This window comes from Ursus maritimus, unplaced genomic scaffold, assembly GCF_017311325.1.
Source record: "Ursus maritimus isolate PB19 unplaced genomic scaffold, ASM1731132v1 scaffold_35, whole genome shotgun sequence".
Taxonomy (NCBI): Eukaryota; Metazoa; Chordata; class Mammalia; order Carnivora; family Ursidae; genus Ursus; species Ursus maritimus.
Window position 1 is genome coordinate 5,277,616 of NW_024426119.1, and position 14,201 is coordinate 5,291,816.

The following is a 14,201-nucleotide window of genomic DNA, read 5'->3' on the forward strand; positions in this document are numbered from 1 at the left end:
TTTAAGAGGATTCCACACATAGGTGCAAGCACCCGATCTATCACTTCGTTGATCTACGTTTCACAGTAACAATATTGTCATCCATTACTTCCCCTTTATTTAAGTTGGAGCACTGCCATGCAATTGTGTAGATATATAGTATTATGTACCAATTTTAGCCCAAGATGATGGTTTCATTTCAGGACTTCTGTTTTTAAAAGGGAGGTCCCGAGCCTGATAGGTTGAGAACAACTTGGGTAGAATCACGGTGTTTACTAAGATTGATTTCAACACACAGACAAGACCCAGCACAAAGAAACCTTTTTATTACTATAATTTACTGTTGTCTTAACAACCTCGCATTGGTATCTAAAGCGGTTTTCGTTCCTGCGAGGCGATTGCCTCGGGCCGGAACGGTTACGCCCCCGGTCAGAGGCGCTCCTAGGCAGTCCCGGCTGAGACTCCGCCCGGAACCTTGGCGCCGTGACGCAGGTTTCCGGCGGGCTTCTTAGAGCGCTGAACAGCTTTGGGCCGAAGGACCATGAGAGGGCCGGAGTCGGGTCCCGAACCTACGATGGAGGGGGACGTGCTGGACACCCTGGAGGCGTTGGGGTGAGTATTCCCGGGGACGCCCTTCCCCTGAAAACGTAAGCTCCTTCTCCGCTTGGCTGCCGCGGTCTCCTCTCCGTGGGTCTTCGCGGGGCTCCGGCATCTCGGTGGAGGCCTCCTTCCCCGCCGCGCTCCCGCCGGCGCCGACGGAGTTAAGAGGGAGGCGGGAGAGAAATCCGTTTGGGGGGTGGAGCAGGGCCGGAGAGCTGGGGCGCGTGGCCCCCTTTTCCAAACTCCTGGCCTCGAAACTCCGTAGCCGAGAGCCGCGGCGTTGGCGCGAAGCAGCCGGGCTGGCACCAGCGCTTCGGGGGAGTGTGTCCCTGCCCCGCGGGTGCTGTTTTTGTTGACGTAGTTGTCGCGCCCGGGGTTGGGGGATGCTGGCACCCCGACTGTGGCTGGGGACTGTTGTCACCTGCCATGTACAACCTGTGGCTTAAATTCGCTCGGGAGCGAATTTCTTCCTTAACTGGACGAAGTGTCCAAGTTAAGTGTGGGTCCATTCATTTCAACCGTTTTATCTGTTCCTTAACCACATTACCGTGGTGCTGTGCATTAATTAATGTATATTTATGTGCTAGGCAGAGGAAGAAAATAGTTTTCAGATCGCTAGTAGCTCACATAGTCGTTGGGGGCTACAAAGAGTCTACCGGCATTTACAACGCAGAATGCTAAGCGCTGTGAGAACTCCTGGAATGATGTTAATACTTCGAAGCCCGGATATCAGTTCATGCAAAGTAGTCTCCCTCAGCCCCAGCCTGTTTTTACTCACAGCTGTTGTCATCCCAAACTGTCTTGTCCTGTATTTATTTATCCTCTCTTGCACTGCCCCCCTACCCCGCAACTCCAGGAAATAAGGTGCCTTACCTGACTTGTCCCCAGCAACATCCTACAGTGGGGTCTGGCAGAATAAATAACGGTTGAATGAATGGGTGAATGAAGAGAAGTTCAAAGAAGAGCGTGCATAGAGATAGACGTAGGGCCAGATAGTTTAGGATGAAAAAATACACGTTACTTAAAGAGATTGGAGCCATCAGCACAATTGTTTGCCTTGCCACATGCTGGAGTTTCTTGAATGGGATAGGCTGTGCCTTTGCAGTTCTATTGTGAAACTTGAAACCCCCACCCCACTTTATTTTTTTCTACAGCTGCGTTTGGCTCTTCTATCAGCTGCTTCTTTTGGACCCCAGTAATACCTACTTTGCGATGTTACAGAGCCTTGCATTTAGTAAATAGATCCAGGATAAAGGTTTGTCAAATGAAATAACTGAGCCAGTGATTATTTAAGGGACATTTTTATTCTGTGAAATCTCTTGGAAATTACCACTTAACTTGGTTAAGGAGGTAAGCAAAACAAGAAGTTAAAATACTTAGAAGTGGGTAGATACCAAATAGTTTGAGATCCCAGGTTCTCCAGGTAAAAATAATATGATTCAGTAAATAGTTTATGAAAAAGAGAAAGTCAGTGCTTTTTTCTCTTCCTTCATTACTTGAATTTGTCCCCCCCCAAAAAAAAGATTTATTTATTTATTTATTTATTTATTTATTTATTTATTTTAGAGGGGGTGGTGGTGGAGAAGCAGAGGGAGAGGGAGAGAGAAACTTAAGCAGACAGTGCCCTGAGCACAAACCCTCCTGAGGGGCTCAATCTCATGACCCTGAGGTCACCACGTTAGCCGAAACCAGGAGTTAGATGCTTAACCAACTGTGCCACTCAGGTGCCCCGAATTTGTTTCTATTATAGGTGTTTTGAAAAATGAACTTTGCTATAATCTTGCTTTTTTACCAAGGAAAATTAGTTTCAGATGATCCAATATGGAAAGTAAAACAGTTGATATCTTCAGAATCAATTTTTCCTGGAGTAACTGAGGACAAAATTTTGAAGTTTGATTTTTCTTACAATGATAATGAAATGTGGAAAGTAGTATTTACTTAAAATATGTGGTTGTAATTGAACACTGTTCTAACATTGTGAGTAATGCATTTTCTGTTGCAAATGAAACATTTAGGATATTAGTGAAAGTACTTTAGATTGTCAGGTAAAATTGGAAATTAAAGGGAGGAAATAAAAAGGAAAATCTATGTGAAAGAAGAGTTCAGTGATATACATGAAACGGTGGGAATAACTTTGTTTCCTCATCTGAAAAGAGGAGGCTGGAGCACATGATTTCAGAAGTCTTTTTTTAGTTCTGACCATCGTATGATTTTGTAGAGTGGATCTCAGCCCTGGTTTTGCATCAGAGTCATGTATGGAGCTTGTGAAATAAAGTGTTCCAGTCTGTTCTGTACCGTATCGACTGGATCATGATCTTCAAGGGTGCAGTGTGGCATACATATTTTTTTTTAAAGATTTTATTTATTTATTCGACAGAGATAGAGACAGCCAGCGAGAGAGGGAACACAAGCAGGGGGAGTGGGAGAGGAAGAAGCAGGCTCATAGCGGAGGAGCCTGATGTGGGGCTCGATCCCATAACGCCGGGATCACGCCCTGAGCCGAAGGCAGACGCTCAACCGCTATGCCCCCCAGGTGCCCCCCATACATATTTTTAAAGAGCTTCACAGCCTAGTTGAGAATCAGCATTATGGAAGGAAGTTTATTTCAGTTATTTATTGAGCACAACTGTATGTGAACACTGTTCTGAGAAGTCGTTGCTGAGCAAAATAGAATTGATCCCTGTACCTGTGAAGCTTACAGTCCAGTGGAGAAACAGACGTGATCACACAAACATCATAAATCGTAATAAGCTCTTTAAAGGAAAAGAGTAGGGTGACATGACATGACAGGAGGACCTCTGTGAGGATAGGACAGCAGGAGGTGGACAAGAGTAAACAAGGTGAGGTTGATAGGAAAGAAGGATGAGGGTGTCCTTAAAGTGAGAACAAAATATGGAAGCTCTTAAAGTGGAAAGGACCTTGCTGTATGAGAATAACTGGAAGGAGGCCCATGTGGCTGGTGAGCAGAGAGCATGGCCAAGACTGTGGAAGATTTGATGGAAGAGTTAGGGGAGGACCAAGGCATGCAGCACCTTTTAGGCTGCCTTGTGGATTTTGTTCTTTGTCATAACAGCAGTGGGGCATGATTAAAGGATTTTAAATAAAAAAGGGAGAGATCAGATGTTTAGTTTGAAAAGTTACTTTGGTAAGATGGAAATGGTTTGGAGAATTTAGTAGTCAGGGCAAGAATCGATGACTACTCAGTGGAAGTGGATATGGAAAAAATTGCACACTGTCGAACTTAGTGATTGGATATTAGAGCTGAAGGGGATGATGGTATGAAGGATTCATTTCTTCAGTAAGTGTTTATTGAGCACCAAAATGAAATGATACACCTTGGAATCTAAATTGGAAAGGAAAGAAAATGAAGACAGCAGGGAGAGAGAATATGGAGTGACCAATGGAACGGAGGTAGAGATGAGATCCAAGGATAGGTGAGTGGTCAAAAGAGCAAGCTGAAAGGATAGGTAGTAGGTTGTGGTCGGGGAGTGACATGTTTGATTTAGTGATTTCAGAGGTAGAGTAGTTCCCAGTCATGGCGAGATCTAAGGGGTGCCTCACTGACATGTCGTGGCAAAGGTCTGAAAAAGAGGAATTTCAGGAATTGAGAGCTCAGGGTATTGCATAGGGTATGTATACAGGCAAATGGCAGAAATAGGAATGGAGAGGAAAACTGAGCACAGGGAATTTTGGGGAGTGTCCAATGAATTAATAGGTGAAACCACAGGAGGGAGAATGGCAAATTTGACTGGCCTGAGCTAAAGAGAAAAGGAGGTATTTATAAGATGGTGGGGGAGCAGTGATGAGGATGCTGTTTTGGGAAGCAAGGAGGGCAAAAAACCCTACCATCTGCCGTTGAAGAACTTCGGAGAGTAAAATCACAAAAGCTAGAGGTGGTAGGGGTGATCTTTCTGATTATCAGTCTAGGAAAGTTGTTGTTTATAGATGAAACATAGCAGAAGAGCTTGGGTCAGGAAGTGGAGAGCTGGATCAGAGGCAAGCCGGTAGGGTGTATAAATGACAGGGGGAAGGAAAGGGTGTCATTTTGTATGTTGGCTGATGGAAAAGAGAAGATAAATTAGGTACCAGCTGTGTCTTTGGGGGGGGGTTTGCCAATAGCCCTAGTGGATTGAAGATTTGGATCACTGAGAGCTTGAAGCGGTGTCAGACCAGCAGCTGTGGTTCTTATATAGATGGCCCTGGGGCAGTCCAGGCCTAGGGGAGGTGTCCCCAGTGTTTGGAATAAGAGTAGCGCTTTCCTAATTAAATATAAATACCTAGGATGAACTAAGAACATAATAATAATCCCTATCTTATAGGATATTGTGGCAATTAAGTGAGGTAATATACATAAAGCACCCAGCACTGGCCTAGTGTAAGAGCAGTTTCTGGTGTTAGTTGCCATTATAATTGTGGTTGTTATTAGATGTTCAATTTTGTTAAATGCATTTTTTCTTCTTTTTATTTTTACCTGATGTGATTAGCTGAGGCATTAAGGTTTGTGGGGGTTTTTTCCCTTCTAAATTCAGTATTTTTGGTGATTTGAAAAATTTTATTGAATTATATAATTGGCATTTCAGTTAAAAATAACTTATCACCAATGACATGAATTAATTAAATTTATTCAAGAGTTTATGATTATTTCTTTACTGTAGAGATGAAAGCAAGTCAGCGGAAAGACCGATATTTACTATTAAATCTCAGTAAGAGGCACTGTAAGATATGGAGGAAAGGTAACATATAGAAGAATCAGTCTTGCCCGTAGGAGCAGAGACAGTAGTCTAGTCCCAGCTTTCCCTTTACCTGGCTGTGTCATCTGGCCAGGTTATTTGCTTAACTTGCCTTATTAGCATAGACAGAAATTGGAGTTCGTATGGAGTGTGTGGGTTCAACTCTGGATTTAAATCCTAGTGTCATCACCTAGTTACTGTCTTCTGATCCTGCAGAATTAAGATCATGCCGACTTCAGAGCATTGCTGTGAAGACTAAGTGAATTAATATAATTATCAGTATCTCTAGCTATATCTGTATCTATCTGTGCATGCCTTTTTTACTGTGCCTAGCCTGCTACTTAGGGCAGGTATCTTAACCTCATTAAGCCTTAATTTACCTGCGAAATGAGGATTTGAAAATACTCCCCTTTCATGAGCTATGACAAGAGAATTCAGAGAAAAAGGAGTGCAAGTGGTCTTTAAACATATGAAAAGAAGTACAGCTTTGCTCTTAAGAGAAATGTAAATTAAAACTATACTGAGATACGAGATGGTCAAAAGTCTAAATGTTTGACGACTTTGGTCAGTTATGGGGGAATGGGTACTCTTACATCTTGATGGTACAACCCCTGTAGAGGAGTATTTAATAGTATCTAGCAAAGTTACATATCCATTTACTCTTTGACCCAACAGTCCCACCTCTAGAAATCTATCTCAGGTACAAGCTGGCAAAAATTTGCCAGATTTTTTTTTATAAGAGCAAAACACTGCAAATAACCCAAATATCCTTCACTAGGGGCATAATACTCCAGACAGTGGAGTACTGTACACCTATAAAATAATTGAGTAGTGTCTCTGCTGATCTCCAGTACAGCTGACCCTTGAACAACGTGGGTTTCAACCATGTGGGTCCATTTGTATGTGGACTTTTTTCAGTAAACATGTACAGTACTGTAAAACTCTTTTATGATTTTCTTTAGTTTATCGTTAAGAATACAGTCTATAGTACATATACAAAGTATGTGTTAATTGGCTATTTATATAATCGGTAAAGCTTCCAGGCAGCAGTAGGATATTAGTAGGTAAGTTTTTCAGGAGTCAAGAGTTATATGCAGATTGGCGACTACGTGGGGATTGACACCCCTAACCCCTGTGTTGTTCAAGGGTCTGCTGTATATGTAAATGTATGTGTGTAATGTGAATGTGTATTGTTGAAAGCAAGGAATAGAAAGAACAGTGTATAGTAGACTATCTAAAAAAAGAAGTATATGTATGTTTATATTTAAAAACATGAATGCCAACCCCAAACTAATAAACATGGTTACCCGTGGGGGCGGGTGGCAACAGAGTAGAGGGAACAAGATTAAGATTGCAAGCTAAATTTGTTTGAATGTACCTTGTTTTTAAATTATACTTTGAAACAATGTTAATGTTTTACATAATTATAAAGCAAAATTAAAAAATCAAAACAAATTGCTAAAAGTTGAAAGCAAAATGAAACAAATGTTTATCAGTATATTGAGTAGGTAGTTTCATCACATGGAAAGGAATTTTTTTTTAAGATTTTATTTATTTATTTGTCAGAGAGCACGCACAAGCAGGGGGAGCAGCAGGCGGAGGGAGAAGCAGACTCCCTGCTGAGCAAGGAGTGCGATATGGAACTCGATTCCAGGACCCTGGGATTACGACCTGAGCCGAAGACAGATGCTTAACTGACTGAGCCACCCAGGCGTCCCTCAGCTTTAATTTTTTAATTTAAAATTTGCATCTGTTCTTTTTTCTTATTTTTGTTACTAGTATATGGTTATTAGACTCTGCTCTATTTGACTTCGTGTTGTAATATTTATCTTAAAATTGGTTGATAATTTTACTAAGGAATGATAAAGGAAAAAAGCCAGATGTCAATTATATAGGGCAGAAATTGGCAAACTTTGTCTATAACAGACACAATAATAAAAATGATAGGCTTTGCTGACCATATTATCAACTCTGCAATTGCAGTGTGAAAGCAGCCAGAGACAGTCTGTGAATGGATATATTTATTGGCTGTGTTACACTAAAACTTTATTTGCAAAAATAGTCAGCAGGCCTTAATATAGAGTACTATCAGTTGTTTGTTTTTTGTAAACCTTTTATGTCTTCCTTTCTAGGTATAAGGGACCACTGTTAGAAGAGCAAGCCCTTACCAAGGCAGCAGAGGGTGGACTGTCTTCACCTGAATTTTCAGAGCTCTGTGTTTGGTTAGGCTCTCAGATAAAATCATTGTGCAACTTGGAAGAAAGTATCACTTCAGCTGGTATTGCCATTGTGTTTTTTTTACTTTTGTGTAATAGTAAAGTGAAATGATAGCTTATGATTTATAGTTTTGCCTACAATGTGTCTATGAAGAAAAATCATTACTGTTATGAAGAACTACAGTATGTGATATTAAATATCTTTAGATTAAATTTTATATTAATTCAAAATTGGTTCTTAAATTTATATAAGATTATAAACAGTGACTGTTTACAGTCTTAACCTTAATATTATTCTTTAGAAAAAGTAGAGTCTGAATTTGATTAAGCAGTTTAGTTTTTGAATACTGCTTATTTTAAATTAAGGTTTTATTTTTGTTTTTTTAAAGTAATTAAAGTTGTATTAGCAAGCCTGTAACTCAGGACATGGATTCACATAGGAATACCATAAAAAACTTTCCTGTGCTACCTCAGAAATGTTTATTTAATTCATTACTGTCTTGGTAACTGGAGTCCTTGTGGGTCTTTAATTGGTAGAATTTCAGATAGAGAACTAAACTGAAAAAATTTTTTATGATTGAGCATTTGATAGGGTACAGTATAGCCTTCCCTTCTGAAGCTGTCCTTACTTCTCAGTTGTTTGCTTTTCTTGCCACATCCAGTAGAATTCACTTGAAGCAAAGTAAAATTAGCTGAATTGAAAACATGTGGCACAAATTCCTGCATAATAAGATTATGAAAGAAAGATAAGCAATGAGGCTTAATTAGATGATTGCATTTATTATCTGAATCTGTAGAAATACAATAGAAATAGATCATTTGCTCTGAAGCCAGTTAATAATTACAGCCATAGTAATGCTTTTAATATTTCAGTTACCGACATAAGGTATTTCCAATTTGTCTGTTTTTGTGGAAAGTCCGTTGGAAAATATTCGTCAGGGATTGAAATAGAAAAATATTTATGTCATGATTAGATACTTAAGTTCTTAAATTTAACTGTTACTTTATTTATGTAGAAGTTGTTTGATCACCTTTACCTAAGCATTGGGGTCACACATGTAAGGATTTAATGTCAAATTGAAAATGTATAATTGAATGTAAAATTGAAATCAACTAGTGGTAGATTTTATAGTTTCAGATTATATGGTAAATATTCAGTAAGTGTTTTATGATTTTTCTTCTTTAAAGGGAGAGATGATCTAGAAAGCTTCCAGCTTGAGATAAGTGGGTTTTTAAAAGAAATGGCATGTCCATATTCTGTACTCGTGTCGGGAGATATTAAAGACCGTTTAAAAAAGAAGGATGACTGTTTGAAGCTTCTATGTAAGTTATCTTTCTTTGAACATTTAAACTCATATGTTTGTGGTTTTTGTTATTTTCAAGATTTATGAAATTTCATTAGTGAAGCTTTAGAAATTTTGTATGTTGAAAAGGTTTTAACCTTTGACTTAAGATCCGAAGCTGACTTAGAGATACCTATATAAATGTAGTATAAGTTCTAAGGTGCTAAGATTTCTAATACTTATGATTTATTTTGCCAATATAGAGTGCCCCGTGTTTGTGATTTATATCTTATCTTAGTTACTTTTCCTTCATGTAATTAATTTCGCAGCATTTATGACTAAATGACTAAAGTTGGTCATTTAGAGTCCTATTTATTCTTAAAACTCTCTGAAACTAGGCAGCTAAGTTGATTATTACATCTTGTTTTTAGTGATAGGCATTGAATGACAGTAGGTTCAAAAATATTTACTGATCACCGATTATTGTACTAGAAACTACTGTAGGTGCTAGCATTATATCAATTTTTTAAAAAATTATGTTCTGTGACATTTGAATTCTAGTGAGTGTGGGCTGTTTTTGTCAAGGGTAAGTTTGGAGTATTGATTACCCTACGTCCAAACAGTTACCATAAATAATAAGTGTATTTGTATTGGGGTCCTTTAAAATTTTTTAAAATTCAGTTAAATTTCATGCTGTTTTGAAAGTTCTACAGACAATGGCCATTTGAAAGAATTTTTCTAGCATCCTTATTATTGAAGATTTCTATTATTTTAGGTTGTACTGTTTATAAAGAGATCCATGTGATATATTCCTCCTAGGCTGTAGTGTTAGTAATGTTTGTTTCATTGGTGCAGAAATCATAAATGTTGAGTGGTACTGATAGTAATGTTGACATTCGAATTACCTTGTATGTGTTTGGGGGATGAAAATTATGTGCTCCCCTCCCCCGTTTCTTACACTGTTTCCTCATCTCCCATTTAGTATGAGTCACTGATTTAATGAACCATTGTTAATAATGGTAGGTCACAGTAACCCTTAGATATGTTGGGACAGAAAGGAAGCTAAGAAGCAATGGCCTAGAGGAACCTGCATGCTCTGTCAGTCAGTGCGAATGGTTAACTCCATTGTGTTTTGCTGTTTGCATTATCTGCTAAGAATCGGAGCAATAATAGCAATGCAGGCTTATGATACAAGTAAAAGTAAAGAGGAGATGTAAGAGAAATTGGTATAGCTTTTTCTGATTATGAAAATGCATGCCTGGAAGGTGAGGCAAAACCGGGAATTAGTGTTAAATGGGTACAGTATCTGTTGGGGAAGATAAAAATGTTCTTGGAGTTGGTGGTGATGGTTGCACAACAGTATGAATGTACTTAATGCCACTGTACGCTTACAAATAGAATGGTAAATTTTATATGTTAAAAAATTATATACTCATCATAGAAATGTTACAAAATAGAATTGTAAAGAAAAAAATCATTGATAATCACACTCCCCAGAGAGAGTCATTAATAATGTCTTGGTGTATTTTCTTTTCCATCTTTTTCCTATATACACATACATTTAAATAGATTGGAGTCTGTCGTAGATACAATTCCTTCTCTTTTTTCTTTTCATTTAATGTGAGCATTTTCCCATCACTTAAAAATTTTTTTTAAAAAATAGTTTAAATTGGCTACATAACATTCTATGCTATGTACGTAACATTTTTATATAATGGGTATTTAGATTCTTTTTTTAATTTGTTCATAATTTTGGTTACTTTTACTTAGACAAAGTTATAAATATTTAAAGGTAAATATTCGGTGTATATTGCCATATTTTGCTCCAGAGATATTATACCAGTTCGCAGCCGTACCACCATCTCTTCCATCTTTATCTTGAGTTTGACTGTCTTTAAAACATACTGATATAATAAGCCTCTTCATATTTTTCTTGGATGTGTTTGCAACATGTATAAAGTAAAAAGGGCCAAAGTCCTTACTATGCGAGGAGCTTTTATAAATCAAGAAGAAAAAGTTAACTCACTGGAAAAATGTGTAAATTACAAAAGAAATGAACTGGCACTCTACAGAAAAAAGTTTTTAAAAAATGACTTCTAAACATGAAAAGATGCACAGTATTTCTTAGAGTTAAAGAGTTATAAAAATAAAATGACAGGGTACCATTTTTCACTTAACAGGTGAGTAAAAGCAAAAAAAAAAGAGGTCATTGTATTTAGGGGAAGTAAGCAGTCTCATATACTATAGGCATGAAAATGTGGGAGAATAAATAACTGGTACAGCCTATTAGAAGGGCAAATTCTCAGTATCACAGTTAAAATTCTTCTATCTTTTGACTTGGAAATTCCATGACTAGGAATATATACCTATTTCCCTAAGCGTACAGAGATATGTAAAAAGGATGTTTATTATGGCATTATTCATAGTAGTTAAATAGAAATGGTCTATCCTTGCAGTGATACCATTATACAGCCATTAGGATGAAAATAGATCAAATGTGCTGATACGGAATGATTTCTGATGTATTGGTAAATTAAAAAATAACACAGAATACGTGCAGTATGCTTTTGTTTGTATGAAAGAAAAGTGTGTGAGTGGTAGATATGTATTCTCTGTATACATACACATATGCCTAAAAAGATACCCAAGAAGTTAATATTGATTGCCTCTGGGCAGGGGGAATCTGAAGATCTTTGGTGGGAAGAAGACTTTTCACTGTGTTGTTGGCCATCGGCATGCATTAGCATTTTAAGTATTAGACTGAACTCTTGTTTGTAGTATTACATAGAACACATTTCCCAAAACAAAGGCAGACCAGCTTAGGTTCTGTCCACAATACAAATTTTTGAAGAACTGGTGATCTGTTTAAATTAATTTTTAAAATCAGAAGGACCTTGTCATAATCTTCATAAGCACAGTTTGATACATACTGATCTTAACTTTTTGTGAGCTCTTTTGACTGTCACGTGTAGACTTTGTGGAAAAGTCTTTAAGTCACTGGCTCTCAATCCTGCCTGCCTATGAGAATCACCTTGGGTCTAATACCTTGCAGGTGCTTAACTCCAGCTTCAGATCTGCTGGTTCAGAATCTGTGACGGTGGGACCCTGGCACCGGTATAGGCATATGTCGGAGATACTCCGGGTTGATCTCCAGACCACTGCAATAAAGTGAATATCACAGTGAAGCGAGTCAAATGAATGTTTGGTTTTCCAGTGCACGTAGAAGTTATATTTACAATATACTGTGGTTTACTAAGTGTGCAGTAATAGTATTACGTAAAAAAATGTACATAGCTTAATTAAAAAATGCCTTATTGTTAAAAAATACTAGCTATCATTGAGCTTTCAGTAAGTTGTAATCTTTGCTGCTACAGGGCCCTGCCTCTGTGCTAATGGCCGCTGACTGATCCAGGTGGTGGTTGCTGAGGGTTGGGTGGCCGTGGCGGTTTTTTAAAATAAGGCAACAGTGAATTTGCCACATCAGTCGACTCTAAACGATTTCTCTGTAGCACTCGCTGCTATTTGATGGCATTTTACCCACAGTAGAACTTCTTTCAAAACTGGAGTTTATCCTCAAACCCTCCTGCTGCTTTATCAATTAAGTTTATGGAATATTATAAATCCTTTGTTGTCATTTCAACAGTCTTCACAGTATTTCGCCATGAGTGGGTTCCATCTCAGGAAACCATTTTCTTATCCCTAAGAACCAACTCCTCATCTGTTCAGTTTTGTCCTGAGATTGAAGCAGTTCGGTCACATCTTCAGTTCTCGTTCTCTTACTACTCCCACCACATCTGCAGTTACTTCCTCCACTGAAGTCTTGGACCCCTGAAAAGCATCCATGAGGATCGGAGTCAGCTTCTTCCAAATTCCTGTTGGTAATTTGATATCTACCCATGAATCAAGGATGTTCTTAATGGCATCTAGAATGGTGAATTCTCTCAAGAAGGTTTTCAATTGACTTTGCCCAGATCCACCAGAAGAGTCATCTATGGCAGTGATAGCCTTAGGGATTATATTTCTTAAATAATAAGACTTGAAAGTCGAAATTAGTCCTTGATCCATGGGCTACAGAATGGATATTGTGTTAGCAGGCACGAAAACAACATTAATCTCATTGTACATTTCCGCAAGAGCCCTTGGGTGCATTGTCAATGAGCAGTCCTATTTTGCAAGGAATCTTTTTTTCTGAGTAGTGGGTTTCAGCAGTGGGTTTCAAATAGTGAACCGTGCCGTGAACAGAAGTGCTGTCACCCACGCTTCGTTGTTCCATTTATAGAGCACATGCAGAGTTGGTGTGGTGTAGCAAAGGTCTTAAGTGCCCCAGGATTTTTACAGTGGTCAGTGAGCATTGGCTTCAACTTAGTCCCCAACTGCATTAACACCTTACAAGAGGGTCAGCCTGCCCTTTGAAGCTTTGAAGCTAGGCATTGGTTTGTCTCTAACTGTGAGAAGTCCTAGATGGCATCTTCTTCCAATAGTAGGCTGTTTCTCTGCATTGAAAGTCTGCTGTTTAGCATTGCCACCTTCATTAATTATCTTAGCTGTGGCTCTTCCGGATAACTTGCTGCAACTTCTGTATCACACTTGTTGCTTCACCTTGTACTTTGATGCTGTGGAGACAGCTTCTTTCCCTAAATCTCACAAACCAACCTCTGCTAGCTTCAGACTTTTCTTCTGCAGTTTCCTCACCTTTGTCAGCCTTCATAGAATTGAAGAGAGTTAGGGCCTTGCTCTGGATTAGATTGGTTTAAGGAATGTTGTGGCTGCTTTGTTCTATTCAGACTGCTCAGACTTTCTCCATATCAGCAGTAAGGCTGTTTCACTTTCTGATTTGTGTGTTCACTAGAATAGCACTTTTAATCCCCTTCAAGAATCACTAAAATGTGACACAGAGATAGGAAGTGAGCAAATGTTGGGAAAATGGCACTGATAGACTTGCTTGCCACAGGCTTGCCATAGACCTTCCAGTTTGTAAAAAATGCAATTGTCTGTGAAGTGTAGTAAAGTGAAGTGCAATAATACAAGGTATTACCTTGTCTGTACTTTTAAACAGTTTTCTCAGATAGTACTTCTCAGCTGAAGTTGAAACTACTATGTTGTGGAGTGTGTTTGTAGTGTGTGTGCATAACTTCAAACAAAAACAAAATCTAGTATTTTAACTACTATAGTGAAAATTAATTTAAAACAAAACTGTAACCATGTGAGAGTTCTGAGTAATTTTCTTATATATGGCTGTTGAAAGGATTAAATGAAATGATGGTAAAGGCACTTGTGAACAGCCTGGGGTGGTCTGTCCCGAAGGCCAGTGGTTATTCAGATTGCTCTATCAGCTTATAGATCCGTTAAAGCTATACATTCTCCCCTGAGTTGAACACTCCGTGCATATGAGA

General features: G+C 38.6%; 1 protein-coding gene across 1 annotated transcript in view; it reads left to right on the forward strand.

The window, feature by feature from the left end:
• Window positions 1-448: 448 nt before the first annotated feature.
• The window catches only part of FAM98B (family with sequence similarity 98 member B), a 35,352-nt gene continuing 21,599 nt past the window's right edge, over window positions 449-14,201 (forward strand). The window contains exons 1-3 of the mRNA XM_008702263.2: window positions 449-591; window positions 7,442-7,587; window positions 8,714-8,848. Of these exons, the coding sequence (XP_008700485.2) occupies window positions 521-591; window positions 7,442-7,587; window positions 8,714-8,848 (352 nt within the window). The 5' untranslated portion in view covers window positions 449-520. The remainder of the gene's footprint in view (window positions 592-7,441; window positions 7,588-8,713; window positions 8,849-14,201) is intronic.